The sequence below is a fragment of the Hyperolius riggenbachi genome, chromosome 7, assembly GCF_040937935.1.
Source record: "Hyperolius riggenbachi isolate aHypRig1 chromosome 7, aHypRig1.pri, whole genome shotgun sequence".
Taxonomy (NCBI): Eukaryota; Metazoa; Chordata; class Amphibia; order Anura; family Hyperoliidae; genus Hyperolius; species Hyperolius riggenbachi.
In genome coordinates this window covers 163478242-163499730 of record NC_090652.1, presented here as the reverse complement: position 1 = coordinate 163499730, position 21489 = coordinate 163478242, and the positions used below count along the sequence as shown (strand labels likewise).

Sequence of the window (21489 nt, the reverse complement as noted above, 5' to 3'; positions counted from 1 at the left end):
TTTAGCATGTAGCTAGCCTAGCGCTAGCTACATGTTTCCCCCCTCCCTGCGGCGTCCTCCCGTAGCTTACGATCGCCGCCGGCGCCGCTTGCCCATAAGGAAATCCCTTTCTGAACGGGATTTCCTTGAGGGCTTCCCCTGACGCCATGGCGATGAACGGAGTGACGTCATCTTCGTCGTGACGTCACAGGGAGTCCCGATCCACCCCATAGCGCAGCCTGGCGGTGATTGGCCAGGCTGCGCAAGGGGTATGCGGGGGGGCCTGTATCGCGGCAGGTAGCGCCGATCAGACCAAACACGCAGCTAGCAAAGTGGAAAAGACAGGTCCTCTTCCTGGGGGCAAACTTTCCCTGAACCAGGAAGTCAAAGATCCTGCAGGGAGATAATGGAGTCCTCTCCACAGCAGTTTGAGTGTAGGGGGCGGGGCAGGCTGGACTGCGTAGTTCAAAAAGCCAGTCCAGAGCATCTCTGCTTCTGTTCCCTGTCGGCCAGAACTAAGAGTTTAGCTGCCTGCCTCTCTGCACTGTACAAGATTTGAGGTTTCCAGAAGGGAGAAGTAAGAGGAAATGATTTTGTTTAGAAAAAGAAAACAAAAATCTTTAATATACCAGTTGTGGCAGGCAGCAGCGTGCCATAGGTTCGCCACCACTGTGATAGATCAACTACTACATTGACCAGAGAATTACAAACAGTTGGCATGCTTGCAACGCCTGCATGAGGAAATGATGGCACAACACAACAGCCTAGGCCAGTGATCTGCCTACTTGGCTTTCCAGCTGTTAAGGAACTACAAGTACCACAGCGCAAAGCAGGAGTCTGACAGCCACAGTCATGATTCATAAAGGCAAATGGATTGTGGAACTTATGGCTCTCCAGCTGTTAAGGAACTACGTTTGCAGATCACTGGCCTAGGCTCTTTGAAAGAAGTATTAACCTCCCTGGCGTTTTGATTCCGTGCAGCGCACGGCCGTGGGATGGTTTTTTTAAATCTAAATTTTTTCTTTCATGTAGCTAGCCTATCGCTAGCTACATGATTCCCCCCTCCCTGCTCTCTCCCTCCCACCCTTCCGATCGCCGCCGGTGGGAATACCTATCAGGAACTCCCGTTCTGAACGGGATTTCCTGCAGGGCTTCCCCGTCGCCATGGCGACGAATGGAATGACGTCATTGACGTCACAGGGAGTCCCGATCCACCCCATAGCGTAGCCTGGCGGTGATTGGCCAGGCTGCGCAAGGGGGCCCTCTTTCGCGGCGGGTAGCAGCGGATCCGCGGCAAGCGGCAGCGATCGGGTAAGACACGCAGCTAGCAAAGTGCTAGCTGCGTGTATAAAAAAAAAAAAATTATGCAAATCGGCTCACTAGGGCCTGAGAATCCACAGCTGCGTTACTGGACGAGCTGAGCTCGTCCGTAATGCCCAGGTGGTTAAGAAATGGAACTTATTTGATGCCTCAAGTGTCTTCAGGTTAACATTAAAATGTTAGATGACAAATATCTAGTGGCATTTGTTAGAGATGGTTGAACGATTAACCCCTCTACAGGTGGCAGATTTCTAAAAATAAGGATAACATACTCTTTTTTTCAATTATCTTTTTATTATTCAAAAAGAATAAAGAAACAAATATTAAACACATAACATCGAATATGCAACAGCAAGTCATGCTTGGAGGATATTATCCAGAGAACAAACAACAACAGTGATAAGACAGAATATCATATACCAATATAATAACTTTAAATGTAAACAGGTATGGAAGAGAGTTAGTGTTACTGGGAAATATTTAAAGCCGACCATACTGTCCAAGGATCCCATTTCAAGTCAAACTGGGGTGTAGTCTCGAATTGTTGCAGTGATTTTTACTAACACATATATATACTTTGTATCCGGTTTATAAGTTAGCTTCTGGAAGGGGGGAGGGATTTTCAAGTCTTAGCAAGTAAAGCTTCTGCAGCATTACAAATTTGTCCCAGGAGCTTGTTCTGGGGTTTGGAGAGTTGAGGATGTGGCCTATGGAACAGAGCCAACCATGGATCTGGTTGGATTTGCCTACCTAATACTGCAGATGCAAGTGAATAACACATATCCCAAAAATCCGCTACCAAAGAGCATGACCACCAGCAGTGAGTTTGATCAGCTGTGGATGCACAGCCACGGAAACATAAGTCAGATGAGAGCAATCCCCACTTGAACAGTTGGGCAGGTGTCCTATACCAATCGAAAAGAAGCTTATACTTGTGTTCCTTAGTAATTGTATTCCTAGACGAGGTAGACATGCCCAGAAAGATAGCCTCCCATTGCCTTGCATCACAAGCAGCATTCAGTCTATCTTGCCATTTCAACATGGCTGTAGAAAATGTATCGTGCTCAGAGTACCAGAGTTCATGATATAGAGAGGAGATAAGGCCACTGGGGAGTGGGTGGGTCAGAGCCATTTTTTGTAAACCAGAAGAAGCTAAAGACAGAACGTCTAAAACGCTGTGATTGCAAAAAGTGGCCAACCTGGAGGTATCTGAAAGCTTCCGAGTCTGGTAAATTAAATTTCTCCTGCAGTTGTGACCAAGACAGGGGGAAGGATAACTCCCTGGCGGTAAGCCCGCGCTGAGCACGGGCTATGCCGCGCAGGAGGATTTCTCAAGCCCTGCTGGGCTGATTTGCATGATTTATTTTTTTTGCAACACGCAGCTAGCACTTTGCTAGCTTCGTGTGCATTCTGATCGCCGCCGCTACCCGCCGATTAATTCCCCCCCCCCCCTTCCCGTGCGCTGCATGGCCAATCAGTGCCAGGCAGCGCTGAGGGGTAGATCGGGACTCCCAGTGACGTCTCGACGTCGGTGACGTCATGCCGCCCGTCGCCATGGCTACGGGGGAAGCCCTCCAAGAAATCCCGTTCTTTGAACGGGACTTCCTGATCGAAGAGGGTGGGGGGATGCCGCTGCCCTGGGCTCGCTACATGATTTTAAAAAACCATTTTAAAAAAAATGCTCTGCTGCCCCCTGGCGGTTTTTAACCACTTTACACCCCCCCCCCCCCCCCCCCGGTACGAATTTCTCCGTCCCTTTTTTCCCCCCCTAAAAAACCAAGGGATGGAGAAATCTGTACCTTCCGCGCTACCGCCGCTGTCCGCGCTCCCGCCGCTCGTGCGTGTCGCCGTTAGTTCGCCCGGAGATCAATGAATGGGAAAATCCATTCCCGTTCGTTGATCTAAGCCCCCGCAATGATCTGCTGCTTCTTTGAGAAACAGCACGATCATTGTGATTTGCCCAGCCTCGTACTCCTTCCTGTAAGCGTCCTTCCGGACGCTTACAGGTCGCATGTAAACAAACTCACTGTAAAAATAGTAAAACTACACCCTAAAGCATTTTACATATACAAATACATTAGTTTTACACAATAAATTAACTCATTAACTTCCACACTCCCCAATTATTATTTTTTTGTAATTTGAAAAAAAAAATACAATAAAAAAAACAAAACAAAAAAAAACAAATAGTTACCTTAGGGACTGAACTTTTTAAATATTTATGTCAAGAGGGTATAACACTGTTACTTTATAAACTGCGGGCTTGTAATTAGGGATGGATGCAAAACTGAAAAAAATGCACCTTTATTTCCAAATAAAATATTGGCGCCAAACATTGTGATAGGGACATAATTTAAACGTTTTATAACCAGGACAAATTGGCAAATACATTTCATGGGTTTTAATTACAGTAGCAAGCATTATTTAAAAACTATAAAGGCCGTAAACTGAAAAAAAATAATTTTTTTCCACATTTTTTCCTATTTTCCCATTAAAACACATTTAGAATAAAATAATTCTTGGCATAATGTCCCACCTAAAGAAAGCCTAATTAGTGGCGAAAAAAACAAGACATAGTTCATTTCTTTGTGATAAGTAATAATAAAGTTATAGACGAATGAATGGAAGGAGCGCTGAAAGGTGAAAATTGCTCTGGTGTTCAAGGGGTAAAACCCCTCAGTGGTGAAGTGGTTAATAGACCGCCAGGAGGGTTAATGGACTTGAGATGGTTTTGAAACACAATAAATAAATACAATAAATAAATATAAAAGATTAACTCAAAACACTGTTACGTTTGAGCTTAAATAGTTTTTTGATAATTTATCACATATTTCAACCACTTAACGACCGCCCACTGCACTGGGGCGGTTGGAAAGTGGATGCCGCAAGGACCGCCGCATGCACAGAGGCGGCGGTTCTTGTACGGGCATGGGCGGAGCGATCGCGTCATCTGTGACGCAATCCTCTGCCGAGGATCGATGGCCGGGCATTTAGCCTCCAGCTTGCCGGCCAATTAGCAGCGCCGGCAAGCGGAGAAATATAAAAATTCGCCTATCAATGTGTATAAGGCACTTTGTTAGGTAAACAAAGTGCCTTATACATGCTTCCTCCTCGCCTCGTGGTCTCATTGTTCCAGAGACCACCAGCGAGGAGGAAGCCATAGTGAGTATACACCACACTTATTTTTTTTGCACATAGCCCCCATGATCTCCCACCCCAGCCTTCAGACCCCCCCCCCGATCACCCCAGAAGACCCCTGCCAGCACCCTTGCACCCCTCTAACCCCCCCCCCACCTGTCACTATCGACGCTATCCCTTTGATTAGGTCCCTAACTGCCTCCTAATCACCCCTGATCCCCCCCCTACCTTTAGATCCCCCCCAGACCCCATCCCAGACTACCCGCCTGTATATTGTATACATCTTTATAAAGCTAGCTTGCCCCCTGATCCCCCTCTGATCACCTGTCTATCACCTGTCCAAAACCCCTCAGCACCCCCACCCATCAGAGCAGACCCTAACTGCCCCGCGGGGGCAACCGATCACCTTCCCAGACCCTCGATTGCCCTCAGACCCCCCTCCTGATTACATCCTCTGCGCATTGTTTACATCTGTCCTCCCCAGCAATCACTAACTGATCTTCGATCAGTAACCCCCTGTGACTGCCTCTCATCAGATCAGGACTCAGTCTGCCCCGTGCGGGCTCCTGATCAACCCTCCACCCCCTCAAATCGCCCTCAGAACCCCCCCTAATCACCATCCGAGTGCATTGTATTTGACTGTGCTGTGATTGTATTCGATTGTGCTGCAATTGTATTCGATTGTGCTACAATTGTATTTAATTGTCCCGTGATCTGCTTCGACTGTCCCGTGATTGTTTGATTGCCTCTGAGACCCCACTTCCCGCCACACCCAACCCCACCACCTCCAACCGAGTGCATCAGATTTGCTTGTTCTGTGATTGGATTTGATTGTGCTGTGATTGTATGTGATTGTCCCGTGATTCTTTGATTGCCTCTGAGACCCCACTTCCCACCAACTCCCCCCCCCCCCCCCCCCACCACCACCCCACATTACCTTCCGAGTGCATCATATTTGATTGTGCTGTGATTGGATTCGATTGTGCTGTAATTGTATTTGATTGTCCCGTGATCGGCTTTGATTGTCCCGTGATTGTTTGATTGCCTCTGAGACCCCACTCGCCACCACCCCCAAACCCCCACCACCCCCAAACCCCACCACCCCAGATCATCCCTCTGTTACTATCCTAGTGATCTAAAAACAGTGATCAGTGAAAACTGACACTTTTTTAGTATCACTAGTGTTAGCAGTTAGGCCAGTTAGCTAGGCCCCTTTGTTAGGGTCAGTTAGTGCCCAGCCCACTGCACCGCATTCACCGATTAGTCGCCGATTATCGCCATCACTGTCGCTAATCAGCATTGGTACTATATAGTATCTAGTGATCATTCCTGATCGCAGACAGATCTATAGCAGTACATTAGGGTCACCTTAGTGTAGGCTCCACTAAAAACACAGTGTTTACCCGATCAGGCCTGATTGTTCGCCCGCACCTGCGTCCAGCCGCCCCACTGTAGTGACAGTTTTTTTTCTGATCACTGCAAAAAACACTGTACACTAGCTGTGGCGCTGTAAAGATCAGTTTTGATTTTTTTTAAAACTCAGTGACCACAGCTTTCTACCTCTCAAATACTCCCTTTTGCTAGGTAGGTGCTCTTTTTTTCTGTGTAGTCTCGGAGGAAAACCCCATAAATTTAGCAGTCCACAATGGCAAGAAGGGGAATTTCCAATGAGGAGGTATACAGGTACATGGACCAGTCGGGTGAGAGCGACGAATCATCCGGGTCCGAATTTGAATCTGTAGAAAGCAGTGGCGTACCAGACAATTGTGTGTAAAAAAAAATAAAAAAATTGTCATTTACAGAGATATTTCTCCCACCCAGCATCGGAATGTGTAAAAATACACCCTAAAACACATTATACTACTTCTCCTGAGTACAGCAATACCACATGTGTGGCACTTTTTTGCAGCCTAACTGCGCTAAGGGGTCCAAAGTCCAATGAGCACCTTTAGGCTTTACAGGGGTGCTTACAATTAGGCACCCCGCAAAATGCCAGGACAGTAAACACACCCCACAAATGACCCCATTTTGGAAAGTAGACCCTTCAAGGTATTCAGAGAGGAGCATAGTGAGTCCGTGGCAGATTTCATTTTTTTTTGTCGCAAGTTAGAAGAAATGGAAACTTTTTTTTTTATTTTTTTTTGTCACAAAGTGTCATTTTCCGCTAACTTGTGACTAAAAATTAAATCTTCTATGAACTCACCATGCCTCTCAGTGAAAACTTTGGGATGTCTTCTTTCCAAAATGGGGTCATTTGGGGGGTATTTATACTATCCTGGAATTCTAGCCCCTCATGAAACATGTCAGGTGGTCAGAAAAGTCAGAGATGCTTCCAAATGGGAAAATTCACTTTTTGCACCATAGTTTGTAAACGCTATAACTTTTACCCAAACCAATAAATATAGGCTGAATGAGTTTTTTTTTTTTTAATCAAAAACATGTTTGTCCACATTTTTCGTGCTGCATGTATACAGAAATTTTACTTTATTTGAAAAATGTCAGCACAGAAAGTAAAAAAAAATCATTTGACAAAATTCATGTCTTTTTTGATGAATATAATAAAAAGTAAAAATCGCAGCAGCAATCAAATAGCACCAAAAGAAGGCTTTATTAGTGACAAGAAAAGGAGCCAAAATTCATTTAGGTGGTAGGTTGTATGAGCGAGCAATAAACCGTTAAAGCTGCAGTGGTCTGGGGGGCGTGGCCGGACGCATGGACTGAGAAGACGTGCTGAAGAGGAGCTCCGTCTGTGGCTAGCCTTACCGGGCAAAATCCTGCTACACCTTTTATCCTACAATCGCTCACTCTCAGCCCTGCGGTAACGGGAACACCTAGCCATCAGGTGATGACATCCACGTCAGCAAAAAGAAGCAATAGAGCAAGAAATAAGGACACGCCATACAAACCGGAAGTAGGCCGGCCCGCCATATCCTCTATTAAAACGAAGGCCAAAGCCGTACAGACAATGGCGTCTGAGGACGGAGACCAGCCTGACGCAGCAGCCTTACTTGCAGCCATCACGTCTTGCAAAGATCTGATCGTTACTACGAGAGACGCCCTTGCTCTCAAGATTGATAATGTGCAATCACAAGTCACCATTCTCCGGCAAGACGTTGGCGCCATTAGAGCCAGAATAGGGGAAGTAGAGCAACGAGTGAGCACTACAGAAGACTCCGTCGCCACTCTAAACAGCACTTCGAAAGACCACTCCAAGCGCATCTCAGCACTGGAAGCGAAGATGGAGGACGCGGAAAATAGAAACAGGCGGAACAACATCCGCATCCTCGGCCTACCGGAGGGAGAAGATCCGCCATCCTTTACCATCACCCTCCTCAAGCAACTGTTCCCCGGGGCCCCGTTCTCTAACTGCTTTGTGGTGGAGAGAGCACATCGGATCACCACCCGCGGGAAAGCTCCGGGCGCCTACCCCTGCCCCTTCATCTTCAAACTCCTCAACTATCTAGATCGTGATCTGGTCCTGAAGGAAGCCCGCCAGTGTGAGGATCTGCGGTACCAAAATGCAGCCCTGATGGTTTTTCCAGACCTGGCGGCTGAGACGCAACGAAAGCGCAAGCTCTTCGACAGTGTGAGATCTCGTCTCCGTAACAAAGGCCTCAAGTACGCCATGCTTTTCCCAGCGAGACTGCGCGTCCAACATAACGACAAGGTTGAGTTCTTTAGCACGGCTTCGGAGGCATCCGACTGGCTGGACACTCTCCGCTGATGGTGAGATCGTTCTTGACTATGTTTTCTCTTTTTATTTTTCTTTCACTTTAAATAATGATGGCTCCCACATGTACTGCATAATCGCTGGTGCTCCACCACTGATAAATAACGGCTAGAGGCCTATGGTCTGGCCGCGCACTTTCACTACTAGGCCCTACGCGGACACGTCTCGCTGGAATATCTACCGGGCCATGCTATAGACAGCAGGTCACTAACCGTCACCTTCAGATCTTCCTTTTACAGGATTAGAGACAGACTGTTTGATCCTACTTTAATAACTCTTCTTTCTCCACCTCGGTCCGAGGCGAAACTGAATATATACAACGTGGAGCACCAGCCTGTTAGCCGGAGCAGCCAAATAGCACTTTATTGTTCTTGCTCTTTTTTACTACCGTATATGATGGCTATATGTATATGCAGAATGTGGGGAGAGGAGAGACGTAAACAATGACTGTATACACACTAATGTGCAACTCTGCTCCTATCCCTTCCCTCATTCCTTATTTCCCAATTTCCCTTCTACCCTCTTTCCCATCCCTATCCTCCCTTCCTATCTATCATACATTCTGCATTTATTAAGCCACAGTACGGAGCACACACTCAGTTCCAGGTTTGGGTACAGGTTCGCAATTGTTAGGGGTTAAGGGTCTAAGCAACTTCGGTGTTAGGGGGAAGCTGCAGGGTGGGTTTAAGATAACCTGGGAGGGGGGTGGGGGGGGGGATGGTGGGATGGGTTGTTGTGGGTGGGATTGCACTTGATATGGGGGGGGGAGCCACAGGTTACTGGGGATGCTGTTCCCTTCCCCAGGTTATTCTCCAGGGTCTGGTCCACCTACCCCTCCGATGAGTATTCTATTGAGACGCTGTCTAGGTATACCTCTCCAATTGACTATGGCTAATAAAAGAGAGTATGTAAACTGTATTCTTTGGAACGTTAGAGGCCTCAATTCCTCATTTAAAAGGTCCCTGGTCTTTAACTTCCTAAAGAAACACGAACCCCATGTTATTATCCTTGTGGAAACGCACTTGGTGGGCAGCAAGCTTCTAGCTCTCAAAAAACCATGGATTGCTAGCTGCTATCACTCCACGTACTCCTCCTACTCCAGAGGAGTTAGCATCCTGGTCAGGAAAAACCTGCCATTCCAACTACACCATTTACATCTGGATGCTTCTGGCCGCCCCCAGCATCGACAGATCTCCTACATGAGATCACACAACTAACCTATCAATATCCTACCCCCTATAAATTTTATTTGGGTGACTTTAATATGGTCCCATCCCCAGGCGTGGACAGACTCACGCCTCGCAACTCAGAAACACCTGCGCTTTTTGACTGGTCACTCGCCCACTCCCTTACCGACGTGTGGCGCTGGAAGCATCCAGATGTGCAAGGGTTTACCTGCCACTCCTCCTCCTATTGCACCCTATCCCGAATAGACTTAGTCTATGCCACCTCTGCAGGACAAACCTTGGTCCATAACGTAGAGATGCTTCCAAGAGGCATCTCAGACCATTGTCCATTGAAACTAAAGCTGGACTTTGGGGCCTCCCATGCTGACCTGGTCTGGAGGCTCTCTCCACACTGGCTCTCAGTTCCTAGAGTACAGTATTCTGTCGTAGATCGTATGAGGGAATACTGGCAACTCTCACATGACCCGGTACCACCATTAACAGCTTGGGATGCTTACAAGGCAGTGATCAGGGGAGCCTACATGTCTAGCATTGCTGAGGAAAAGAGACAGTCGCATGTTATTTTGGAAGCACTAGAAAAGGCAGCAGAGGAGGCTGAAAATACCTATATAGCCCATAAAACCAAGGAAACATATGACCATTGGCAGGCATCCCTCCTGTCTCTCTCTGCAAAACAATCTGATTATACTAAAATCGGAATACAAACAAAAAATGTAAGAGTGTTCACGCATGGAGACAAGACTGGCAGGATGCTAGCCCAGCTGGCCAGTCAGGAAAAGGGAGCCACTCAAATAGCAAAAATTACTACAAACGCAGGGGTGGAGCTTACACATCCGGGAGACATCAATGCCGAATTCTGCCTTTACTACCAGCAACTATATGCATCCAGTATTGCTAAATCCCCCTCTGAAACTAAACAGTATTTAGAAAACACCCTACTGCCACGGCTCTCTGTCCCAGATGTGGAAATGCTGGAAGCTGACGTATCTCTCACAGAGATCCAACAAGCCATCTCATCACTCAAAACCAACAAAACCCCTGGCCTGGACGGAATTCCTTCTGAGCTTTACACTAAATGCAAAAAACAGATGGCCCCTAGGCTTTTAAAATTATTTAGAGAAGTAGCCCGAACAGGCACAGTCTCCCCCTCAATGACGGAGGCACTGATAATAGTCATCCCTAAAAAAGGGAAAGATCCCTCCATGTGCTCTTCATACAGACCTATCTCCCTCTTAAACGTTGACAGCAAAATCCTTGCTAAAGTGCTGGCTCAACGACTGAACGAGGTTATCACCACACTAGTACATAAGGACCAATCCGGGTTCATACCTGGGAAAGGCTGTGACATCAACCTCCGCCGGCTCTTCACTAATCTGTCCACTCGGCACGTCAACGCTGGATCTAGAGTAATCGCCTCCTTCGATGCCGAAAAGGCATTTGACAGTGTCGAGTGGACGTACCTTTGGGAGGTCCTGCGGAGGTTCAACTTTGGACCCAAATTTATAACGTACATCCAGGCGCTATACCACTCCCCTAGAGCCAAAATCCGGACAGGGAATCGCCTCTCTCCCTTCTTCTCCCTTAGCCGAGGCACACGGCAGGGATGTCCGCTGTCCCCGGCGCTTTTTGCGCTGGCGATGGAGCCCCTGGCGGCGCGACTGAGGGCCTCTAAAGATGTAGCTGGACTCCATCTTACAGACCTGGAAGAGAAGGTGTCGCTTTATGCCGACGACCTCCTCCTATACTTGGCAGACCCCCACCTGTCCCTTTCCTCAGCACTATCTCTAATTGCGGATTTTGGCTCCTATTCTGGTCTTAAGATGAATTGGAACAAATCTCTCTTACTCCCACTGGACCCTTATGTTGCCCCTGACCCCTCTACACACCCACTGCAGGTAGTTGATAAATTTCGCTATCTTGGCATTGATGTATCCCCTGATGTCACGCAATTCTACAAGTTGAATGTCTCTCCAGCTATAGCCATAGTCAAAGATAAACTAAGGGCCTGGAAAACACTGCCAATATCTCTCATTGGTCGCTCAAATCTAATCAAAATGTGCATTTTGCCTAAATTTCTTTATTTATTCAGGAACACCCCGGTATGTCTCCCTGCCCACTTCTTTTCAGAGATGGACACATTTATATGTTCATTTATATGGGGAACCTCCCCACCGCGTATTGCGTTACGTAACCTACAACTTCCTGTAGATAGGGGTGGGATCGCACTACCTAAGCTTAAGTTCTACTACTGGGCAGCTGTCCTTACCTCGGTGTATTGGTGGTTTGCCCAATCACAATATAATCCGGCCACAGTACTCGAAGCAGCTATTGTGGGTTCCCCTATGGCCCTCTCTAGTCTACCATTTCGAGGTCCTAAGGCCCTGCCAAACCTCACACCCTCTATGATCACGGTAATCAAGGTTTGGGATGTCGCGGGTACATATCTATCTCCAAGGGGCCAATGGTCGCCACACACTCCACTATGGAACAACTCCAGGCTCAAGGAGTTTACCACTATTCCTGACCCATGCCTTTGGGCAGACAGAGGAGTTGTTAAGCTAAGAGACATCACCGCAGATAGTACTCTCCTGCAATTTAATGACCTCAAAGCCCTCTTTTCCCTGCCCAACTCCATGTATTTCAGATACCTACAGCTCCGTCATGCATTCAACTCTCAATTCCCAAGCGACTCCCTGACGGTCCGATCCCACCCCTTGGAGCTCCTCCTAGCTCATTCGGGCCTGACAGGGATTATATCTCAGATATACGTAACCCTCATGAATAAAGAAGCCAGTTTAACCAACCACCTCCTTCTCAGGTGGCGGGTAGACATACCGGAACTGACGGATAAGGAATGGGTTGACACTCTCGCTCATTTCGTCTCCACCCCAATTGCTGCTAAGCACAGACTAATCTCCCTCAGATACCTATACCGAACTTACCTTACACCACATAGGCTGCTGAAGATGGGTAGGATGAAGGACGACCAGTGCTGGAGATGCAGGGCCTCTAATGCCTGCTTCTTCCATATGTTCTGGGACTGTCCACATATTAAGCCCTTGTGGAGGGACATTCACGAGATGTTGACTTTGATAATAGATATCAGAATCCCCCATACTCCTATGGCCATGCTCTTAAACGTCTTTGGTACTATCTCTCTTGCAGAGAACAAATTATACCTAACAAGACTCCTATTAATGTACGCTAGAAGGGCGATAGCTTTAAAGTGGAAGAACTCCTCTCCACCAACATGTGCAGAATTTAAAATACATGTTAATACTGATTTGCCTACTTATAAGAGTGTGTACGACAACAGAGGTTCATGTAAGAAATTCTACAAGATTTGGTCAAAGTGGTTGAGAGTATTTAAAATTGAAGTGTGATATAATTGTGTCTCTGACGTGTAACATGCATCAACAGCAAAGTATATGTTCTGCTCTTTTCGGATGCACCAATGGGGGGGGGGGGGGGGGACTAGACCACCTTGGGGAATGAAACCTGTATTGTTTCTTGTTGTCTGTGTAAAAACCAATAAAAATTGTTTTATCAAAGCTGCAGTGGTCTGAATGGAAAAAAAGGCTCTGGTCCTTAAGGGGGGTAAAGCCTGCGGTCCTCAAGTGGTTAAAGGAAACCTTAATTAAAAGCATAGCTCATCATTAATTATAATACTCAAGTCTTCTGATTACACTTGGTTCATACCGATGCCATGTATGTGGTCCTGATTCTATTCCAAAATATTTTCTTGAAAGCTCGGCAACGCAGTACTTAAAAATGACTTCAGATTAATTTTAATGAATGCTGTTTTACCTATTTCATAACCTTTAAATATGTATGTTTAGGCCATTAGTCTACTCCCAGTAGGCCTCTGAGGGCCAGTTTAAGTTTTAATGGGGCCCCAGGGCAAATGTTAACCTGGAGCCACCTACCACACTCCTTCAAAATAGAAAATTAAAAAAAATTCCATCCACAGGTCCCCTGAGTTGTGTGTCAGTCAGGCAAACAGGAAGCAGTAGCCATTAGGCAGTCAGTGCTGCCCAACAGACCTTCAGATCTCAGAAGCCACCCAGCATCAGCTAGCAGAGAAACAAGTGTGCATTGCACCTGTCAGCAGCACAGCTTCCCTTCATAAATGCCTTCCTTCCTCGACTTGCTCACTTCTTGTTAGATATTTCAGACATCAGAGAGCTGCTCCTGCATTTACTTTCAGGGAATCAGATTCCATGATAGGCTGTTGATTGTGCCATTAATTTCTTCTTCACCGTTCGGATACCCGGTGCCGTGGGGATCGATAAACCTGATGAAGAAGTGAGCAAGAAAGAATGGAAGGCACTTCTCTGCTGCTAGCTGATGCTGGGTGGCCGTTGCGATCTAAAGATCTGTTGGGGCAGCACGCCTGTTTGCATCAAGGCACACAGAAGCCCGAGTAATCCTGTCAACAACGGTGCAGCGAGCACTGTAATAACAGCACAGGAGATTTGGGCGCAGCCAGCGCCACCATACACCGTAATAGGAATTACGGCTATAGCGACACACAGTGAGTAATTTCGGCGCCGTCAGAAGACGGAGCTGAAGATACTTTTAAAACACTGTAATTCGGCTTCCAGCTTTAGCTGGAAGCCGAAATACATCATTCCCCACTATCCACGTGGACCTAGAGGGGGAATAGTATTTAACGCCGCTGGGAATTTGTGCAGCAGCAGGATAAGCCATATACCGGCTGTATCCTGCGCCCAAGTCTCCCGGCGGCAAGATCACAGGGATGCAGGTGCAGGGGCCCGGGGAGAAGTCAGAGGGAGACCTGGAGGGCCCACAAGTGCTTGAGGGCTCTGGGGCAATTGCCCCCTTTGCCTCAATTGAAGTGCTGGCCCTGGGCTTCTGGTATACTATTAGCACTAATAAATGTTTGATAATAAATCAATAGATGAATACAGGTAAATGAACACAGTGAAACATGTCCTGTCTGTAAAGACATTTCTGTAATAACTTACCATAAGGATTGTCAGGATGCCACATACAAGGCAAAACTCCCCCAGAAAGCCAAGGATGACTTGAGAGGTGTGAGGTAGAATCAGATGCCCAAGGCCCTGAAATTGCAGGACCTCCTGTTACCATCAGATTAGAGCTCAGACCAATGGCTGCACATCCTCCTGGATGAATCGGGGAAATGTCTGGCAGATCTTTATTTTCTCTGCAACAGAATGCAGAAAATACAGTATTAGAAGTCTTAAAGTATCTGTCAATATGGCACTTTGTGTAGTCAAAAGAGCTGATAACAACTTTGGGTGAACAACAGTCTTGCCCAATGAACAATACAAGCTGAAAAGCTCTCTCCTAAAACAGGTTTTATTGTGCAATATTGATGTACTTTCACCTATACATGGCAACACTGAATGGTCTTTCTCCATCCACCACATCACAAAAATGTTCAGCCAAATTTTGTCTACTTAAACGGTGAGACTCTGTACTACAGGCCCAACTTTACTCTATCCTCACTAAGTAAAAGGATTTTTCAGCTGTTTGGCTGGGTGAAAACATGCAGAAGTAAATGTTAGTTAGATATCTCATTATCTACCACGCTCGATCGATATTTGTGCCTTACAGCTCAATTAAAGATCATTCTCCGTTAAAATGTTATGGTACATATCAACCTCTGATAGACACAATCTGCATTGAAAGGGAACCTGAAGTGAGAAGCATATGGTAGCTGCTTTGCATTAGATACTGAAAGCATTTCCTTAGAACTCATATGTAAGTCCCTTTAAATCACATAAGTTCCAAGATCACAACAATGGGTTGACTCAAAAGAGGTTTATCATGCACTAAGGCTTATTTTGACAAATATATTTAGATAAATGTTTAATTCATGGTTGAATACCCTTTGCATATATTTTTAACAAATCCGTGTCTATGCCCCAAACTGATCAGTTAATGCATATGTATTAAATTGCGCAAAATTCATCTTATTCTGTATTACCAAACGATTCAGGACAGCTTTGAATGAACTAGATTTTATGTTACACTGACATATCTGCTATTCACACTTTAGAATTGTAAACACGCAAGATGGTTTCAACCGAGGAAGATGCTCGGGCATGCCTTCGCCGAGAATTAAGCATGGGTTCCTTCCCTCTCCTACAGGGGGCAAAGAGATCCAGATCATCTCAGCCACGCGCAAGCCGAAGGCATTGTTCTCCTCCCCCTCTGTTGTTCGCTCTTGCTCTTCCCCACTGCATAGCAACATATAGACTAGTGATGTGTCTGTACAGACCTAGTTCCCAAGCTGTCAGGCAAGGGATGGAGTCCCAATTCCTGCATGCAACAGTACCCATATGCATCTATACCTTTATCCTTTCAGCATTAAAATTAAAATAAGAACGTGAGACTCCAGAAACATTCTATTTATCATTAGCACTACACAAACAATATCTGTCTGATCAGTAATCAGGAGCAAGTTGTTCAAACTAAGTAAATAGTAAAGTGGATCGGAGATAAAAAAAACTTTTACTCATTGCATAATGGTGTTCCTTTCATATAGTTTATAGGGCATTCCTCAAGCCAAATACTTTTTTTGTTTTGTTTTAATACTCCAATTCCCTATAAACTAAACAAGCCTCGCCCACAGCTTTTCATAGTGCCTTGACACTGTAGCAAGGGCTTATGGGAGCTCAGTCTGGGCAGGAGTAGGTAACTAGTCATTGATTTCAGAGGCAGAGGGGATGAAGAGAGGGGACTGAATTTACACAAAGGCAAGCTGATAGCATCTCCAGCCCTCAGCCTGTGACAATGTGACAAACAGAACATGGCTGCCCTAACAGTATCACAGGAATAAATAATCATAAACTTTTGAAGCTGTTTGCAGCTAGATTTGCTGTGTAAACTATATAAACTTTAAATAAGATATATAGACAAGTTACTTGTTATAGTTCGTTTTTCATCTCGGATCTGCTTTAAGACTGCCACAGATCAGAAAAGTGCAGTGATTCAAACAAAAATGTAAAATGTCTCACCAAACATGAATCTCAGTGCCCATCTATAGATAGTGATGAGCAGATAATTCTTATAATATGCAAAAAAAAACTTCATCCGGGAGGTGAAGGTGGTACCATCAAATGACTAAAAACTATTGGCATACTAATGATTTTTTACTTTTTTTTTTTTTTTCCCATCATCCTCTGGACAGCCTTAGACACTCACCGAAGCAATGCAGCATGCTCCCTGTCCATTCTTTCCATCAGTATTCTTTCATTGCAATGTCTAACCTGCTCATCCCCATTTTCTTCACCTGTATGTCCTATACAATGAAAAAAAAAAAAACAGAAATTAATATAACAAATGGAGTAACTATGGCCAATTAGACCAATGTTTCTAGTTTATATGCTTGTACAGCAAACCCCTTTAGTTAAGCTAGAAAGTAAGATTGCATTTTATATATTTTGTTTTAAATGTAGATAGAACAATTTGGCTAGATTACGTTTTGGAAACATGCAGGTTTGTATTTTTTGTTTGACTGTGAATCTGTACAGAAATATAATATTATGAGTAAATGCACTTTCACTTGATCTAAAGAGTGGTCATATCAAGCTAAAATCAAGTCTGGTGCAGATTTCTAATGGCTCCGATACAGGGATTATTAGTTCCTGCTCCGCACACGCTGAGGCCAATGCTATGAGCTTTACAATCATTCACCTCAGCTCACTTGATGATTGTATTTACCGGAGATACAATGGTCACAATAACGGGTGGCATGCAAACTGCGGCAATGTGAGGAAAAGCTGTGTTAAACCAAGTACCACCTTCCCTTTATTATCATTTTTATGTGATTTTTATGACCTAAGTGTTACTATGGATCTTTCTCTAGATCAAAGCATTTTCTTATATAATAGAGTAATAATATTATTTTGTATTTATACAACTGACATCTTCCACAGTGCCATGTCCCTAAATGTCTGTCAGTGCATCTTACAATCTAATCCCTACCACAGTAATATCGTAGGGTCTCTATGGTAGTCTAAAGCCAAATGCGAGGGAAACAATAACTGTACCAGTATGTGTACTCGTACAGGATGGGGAAGGAAACCAAAGGTCCCCAAAATAAACCCACACAAACACAGGAAGAACATAATTGATGTGAACCAGGTCCTCTAGCGTTACAAGGCAAGTATGCTATCCACTACCTGCATCATTCATATCTTATTACACTTAATTTGCCCTGAAATCATTAAATGCCTCCTTAATTGGAAATAAAATATAAAAAATAGACTGCTCAAAAACTTACTTGACTCTACAGTAATGCATGTAAATGCAAGACTGGACATGTATAAGCATAACAAATATGAAATAAATACCAACACTGTTTATTTTAGAACAGCATAATTATCACTCTACCATACAATTACCTGAGACTGAAACATTTGCCATTTGTTGAAATAGAAGCACTTGTCTAGTTGAGTTGACCCACCGGAAAGCCTCATAGGGAATTGCTGCTCCTTGAAATTAATTGTGGCCAACTCGTCACTGATCAATTCATAGCCCCAATCAAGTGTGGACATTTCAGCAGGTTTCCACAGCGAAAAAGGTTATCCTTTAGTAATTTAAATGTTAAATACCAGCTACCTGCCAGAGCTCCAAGGGTTGTACAGACAGAAAGGGGGGGGGGGGGGGGGGTCGGGTGTCATATACACACACCTCAAAAAGGGCTAAATTGCACTATATCTGGCAAGTAATCTAGCCCTAATTTATTTCTACACTAGCCTTCCTGTAAACTCTACGCATAACACTACCCGCCCCTGCTTAATGCAATTTGGGTTCTAGTTGCTATTGCCAGCGCTCAAATTACATTAAAACAGACAGGTAGTGTGACATTTGGTTTAAAGAAGGGCTAGTTTAGAAGCTAGGGCTAGATTACTGTAATCTGTATTATAACATATCAAAATTTAGCTTTTTTGAAGGGGTGACACGCCCCTCCCCATCCCCCCAGTCTGGACGTAAAATAAATAGGTGTAGTCAGCAGAACTGATGCTCTAGGCACTAATCAGCCATAATTATTTAAATACTATAATTACATTTTTTTTGATGTGGAAATGTAGGCTGGTCCAAAGTCTACACTTGTTTGGGGCATGAAATGATCAGCAGTGAGTTTGCCGCAATGAATTACAAGGAGCGACATATCCCCATTTCTTGGTGGGACACCTCAACTAGAGCCACAGGTGGCATCAGCCATTGACTAGAATCATGCGTGGGCAACACTGTCTTGTCAGTGTAAATAAGATTTTTCCAGCATTGCAGTGATTCCCACTTATTATGGCTGTCAGTAATCAGGCCTTGTATGTGGATCATTTGCAATTAATGTGACACTTTGATGCAATGAAAAAAAAACAAAAAAAAAAACCCAATATTCATTTGTCAATGTTTGCATCTTCCAGAGTGCTCTGGGGAAGAAGGGCAAATTACACCATGAGAAACCACCACTGTGTGGGCGGGGCTACATATTAAAGTCCTGATTTCGCAGATCTGTCCAGCTACCTCTAGTTGATTTAGCTTGCCTCAGGTCCCTGGGAGCTATGTAATATTACAAAATTACATTAATTTCAGCGTGACGATGCGGCTATCGCCATCCTACTTTGAACATACATAAATGGATATGCCTCTAGCCTCTGGACAGGATTGGAAGGCAACTGACACACAAATCTAGCAGGCACATGCTCGGCTTCTCCGTGGAGGCACACCCCCACCCCATACCATAGCTGTCCAGTCAGAGCCTGGAGGCTTGTCCATTGGTAAATTCAAAAGGGAGGAGAAGATGACTGCCCAGAGCAGTCGCAGCGGAGATTGATTGTAATAGTAAGGAACTACTAGGGAACACAGGAAAAAACCATAATATACTTCTTCTGGCCACATGTGCGATAGTGTGCAATAACAAAGGGGATGGGTCTCCTAGTCAGCAGACCAGTAGTTATCTCAAGCACACTAGTTCCGCTCCCACAACACAGTCTCTTATAAAATCTTGGGAAAGAGAGATAAGTATCACTCAAAAAAAGAGCTCCATTTGAGAATACTTTTAAAGTACATGTGTGGATTTGCATTGTCATTTCAGTAGTAATGGTATCGATAGTCTTGGAATACCAGTCCTGATAAAATTGGGAAAAAACTGTCTTCATGACTGATGTCTACATTTTTACCATGCCATACACTACCAATAGTGAATCTGGCAATCTCTCATGATGGATGATCGAGTGGAAACAGCAGTATTGTTATTTACAGGACAGTCTCAGTAATAACTAAGGAAGATGTTCTTTGTATAAAGTTCTACAAAGTACGGCAGTGCTATACAAGTACAAGAAATATAAATTCCTATGGCTTGTGCTTTTGCAGATCCGCAGCTGGGAAGATCATGTCTTCTCACAGATGTGGCTGTTAATGAAAAGAACTTAAAAGCCATCGTAAAGTTGCTGAAAATGTTTGCTCATCAAAGCCAGGAGGATTATATAAGGAGATGGCATAACATTTCTGTCTAGCAAGTAGTGTTTATGATGAGCCTGGCAACATGAGACATCCTGCGTATTGTAACACACTTAAAAGTAAAATCCAAGACCAGGTATAGTAAACACAGACACATGAATCATCACCTACTCTGATGAAGAGGGAGGGACCCACGATACATGTGAGGTACAGGTTGCAGGGACACAAACCGTGGTCTTCACTGAAGCTCTTTAGGTAAGCCCATAGACATACCTAACTTAAACTGTTTCTCTTTACAATATTAAAATATTGGCGTTTTACCAATATTTTATTATCCTCTAACCCCGTTCTCACTTGAACCCTCCGCGCTATCAATTCCTAATCAACACCCCCCCAACCAATGCCTAACCACCCCAACCGACCAAACGTGCCCCCCCCCCCCCCCCCCCCAGCCGGTGTCTAAACTAACTGACCCCCCAATCCCGTCCCCAACCCATGGCTAAGTAACACCTTCCCGCAATTGCCGCTGATATCTGAACTGCCTTCTCCAGTTTCTCTTTTATTTGGTGTTGAGAAAGTTGCAGCTCCCAAACTATTCCAGTGCCTGTAGTGGCCAAATTTCCAGTTTTGATTTCAGGAATCAAACACTTATTTTTTATTAGACAACATTGGCCTAAGTTAAATGCCAACATCATGGGGAGGGAGATTCACTAAAGAAATGTAAAGGTGCAAGCATAGAAACCTAGCATTCATACATTCACGAGGTGTAAAACGGGTGCAGTACATACGTGCTGCTTGCTATGGCATACAGGAAATTAAGATAACTGATTCTCCACTGTTGCTGATGATGGCAGCTCTCTCCTGCTACATAGCAGGCAAAAGCACAGTATTATCGAATTGCATACTTAGGGCTCGCTTCCAATGTGCAAGCGCAAGAGCCAATGCGTCAGTATGGCTGCATTGCATGTGACTCCTGCGGCGGTGGTGCTTGCTATCCAATTCCTTATAATGCATGGGAGCGCTGGCACATTCGCCCCAAAATGCAGGCAATCATGGTATGGAAACATCAGAGAGTGCAGTCTATGTTCTATATGGTAAACTCCGTGACCCCTGACCTACATACACAGGTGAATCAAATTATGAGAAAGAGTATTTAAGGGGGTCAACTGTAAATTTCCCTGCTCTTAATTTTCTCTGAAGAGTAGCAACATGGGGGTCTCAAAACAACCCTCAAATGACCTGAAGACAAAGATTGTTCACCATCATGGTTTAGGGGAAGATTACAAAAAGCCATCTCAGATTTCAGCTGTCTGTTTCTACAATTAGGAACATATTGAGGAACTGGAAGACCACAGGCTCAGTTCAAATTAAGGCTGGAAGTGGCAGACCAAGAAAAATCTCGGATAAACAGAAGTAACGAATGGTGAGAACAGTCAGAGAGTCAACCCACAGACCAGCACCAAAGACCTACAACATCATCCTGTTTTTTTAGAGAATTATCATATACAAGTTGTTTGGGGAGATGGGGTAAGGCGGAGTGGGGTAATTTGATGCTCACGTCATATCCAATGAGTTTAAGTCATCTGAAATAACCAATCCTCCCCCCATGACTCCCCCACCCAGTTTCCAGAGACTGCTCATCTCATTATGTAAATTTACAGTTTAGCACTGATCCAC

General features: G+C 44.9%; 1 protein-coding gene across 2 annotated transcripts in view; it reads right to left on the bottom strand.

Moving 5' to 3' along the window:
* TNRC18 (trinucleotide repeat containing 18) overlaps nt 1-21489 on the bottom strand; it is a 225605-nt gene that overhangs the window by 148003 nt on the left and 56113 nt on the right. For both annotated transcript variants that reach the window (XM_068244834.1, XM_068244835.1), the window contains exons 5-6: nt 16549-16645; nt 14343-14542 (exon numbers count right to left, since the gene is read on the bottom strand). In XM_068244834.1, coding sequence (XP_068100935.1) covers nt 14343-14542; nt 16549-16645 — 297 coding nt within the window. The remainder of the gene's footprint in view (nt 1-14342; nt 14543-16548; nt 16646-21489) is intronic.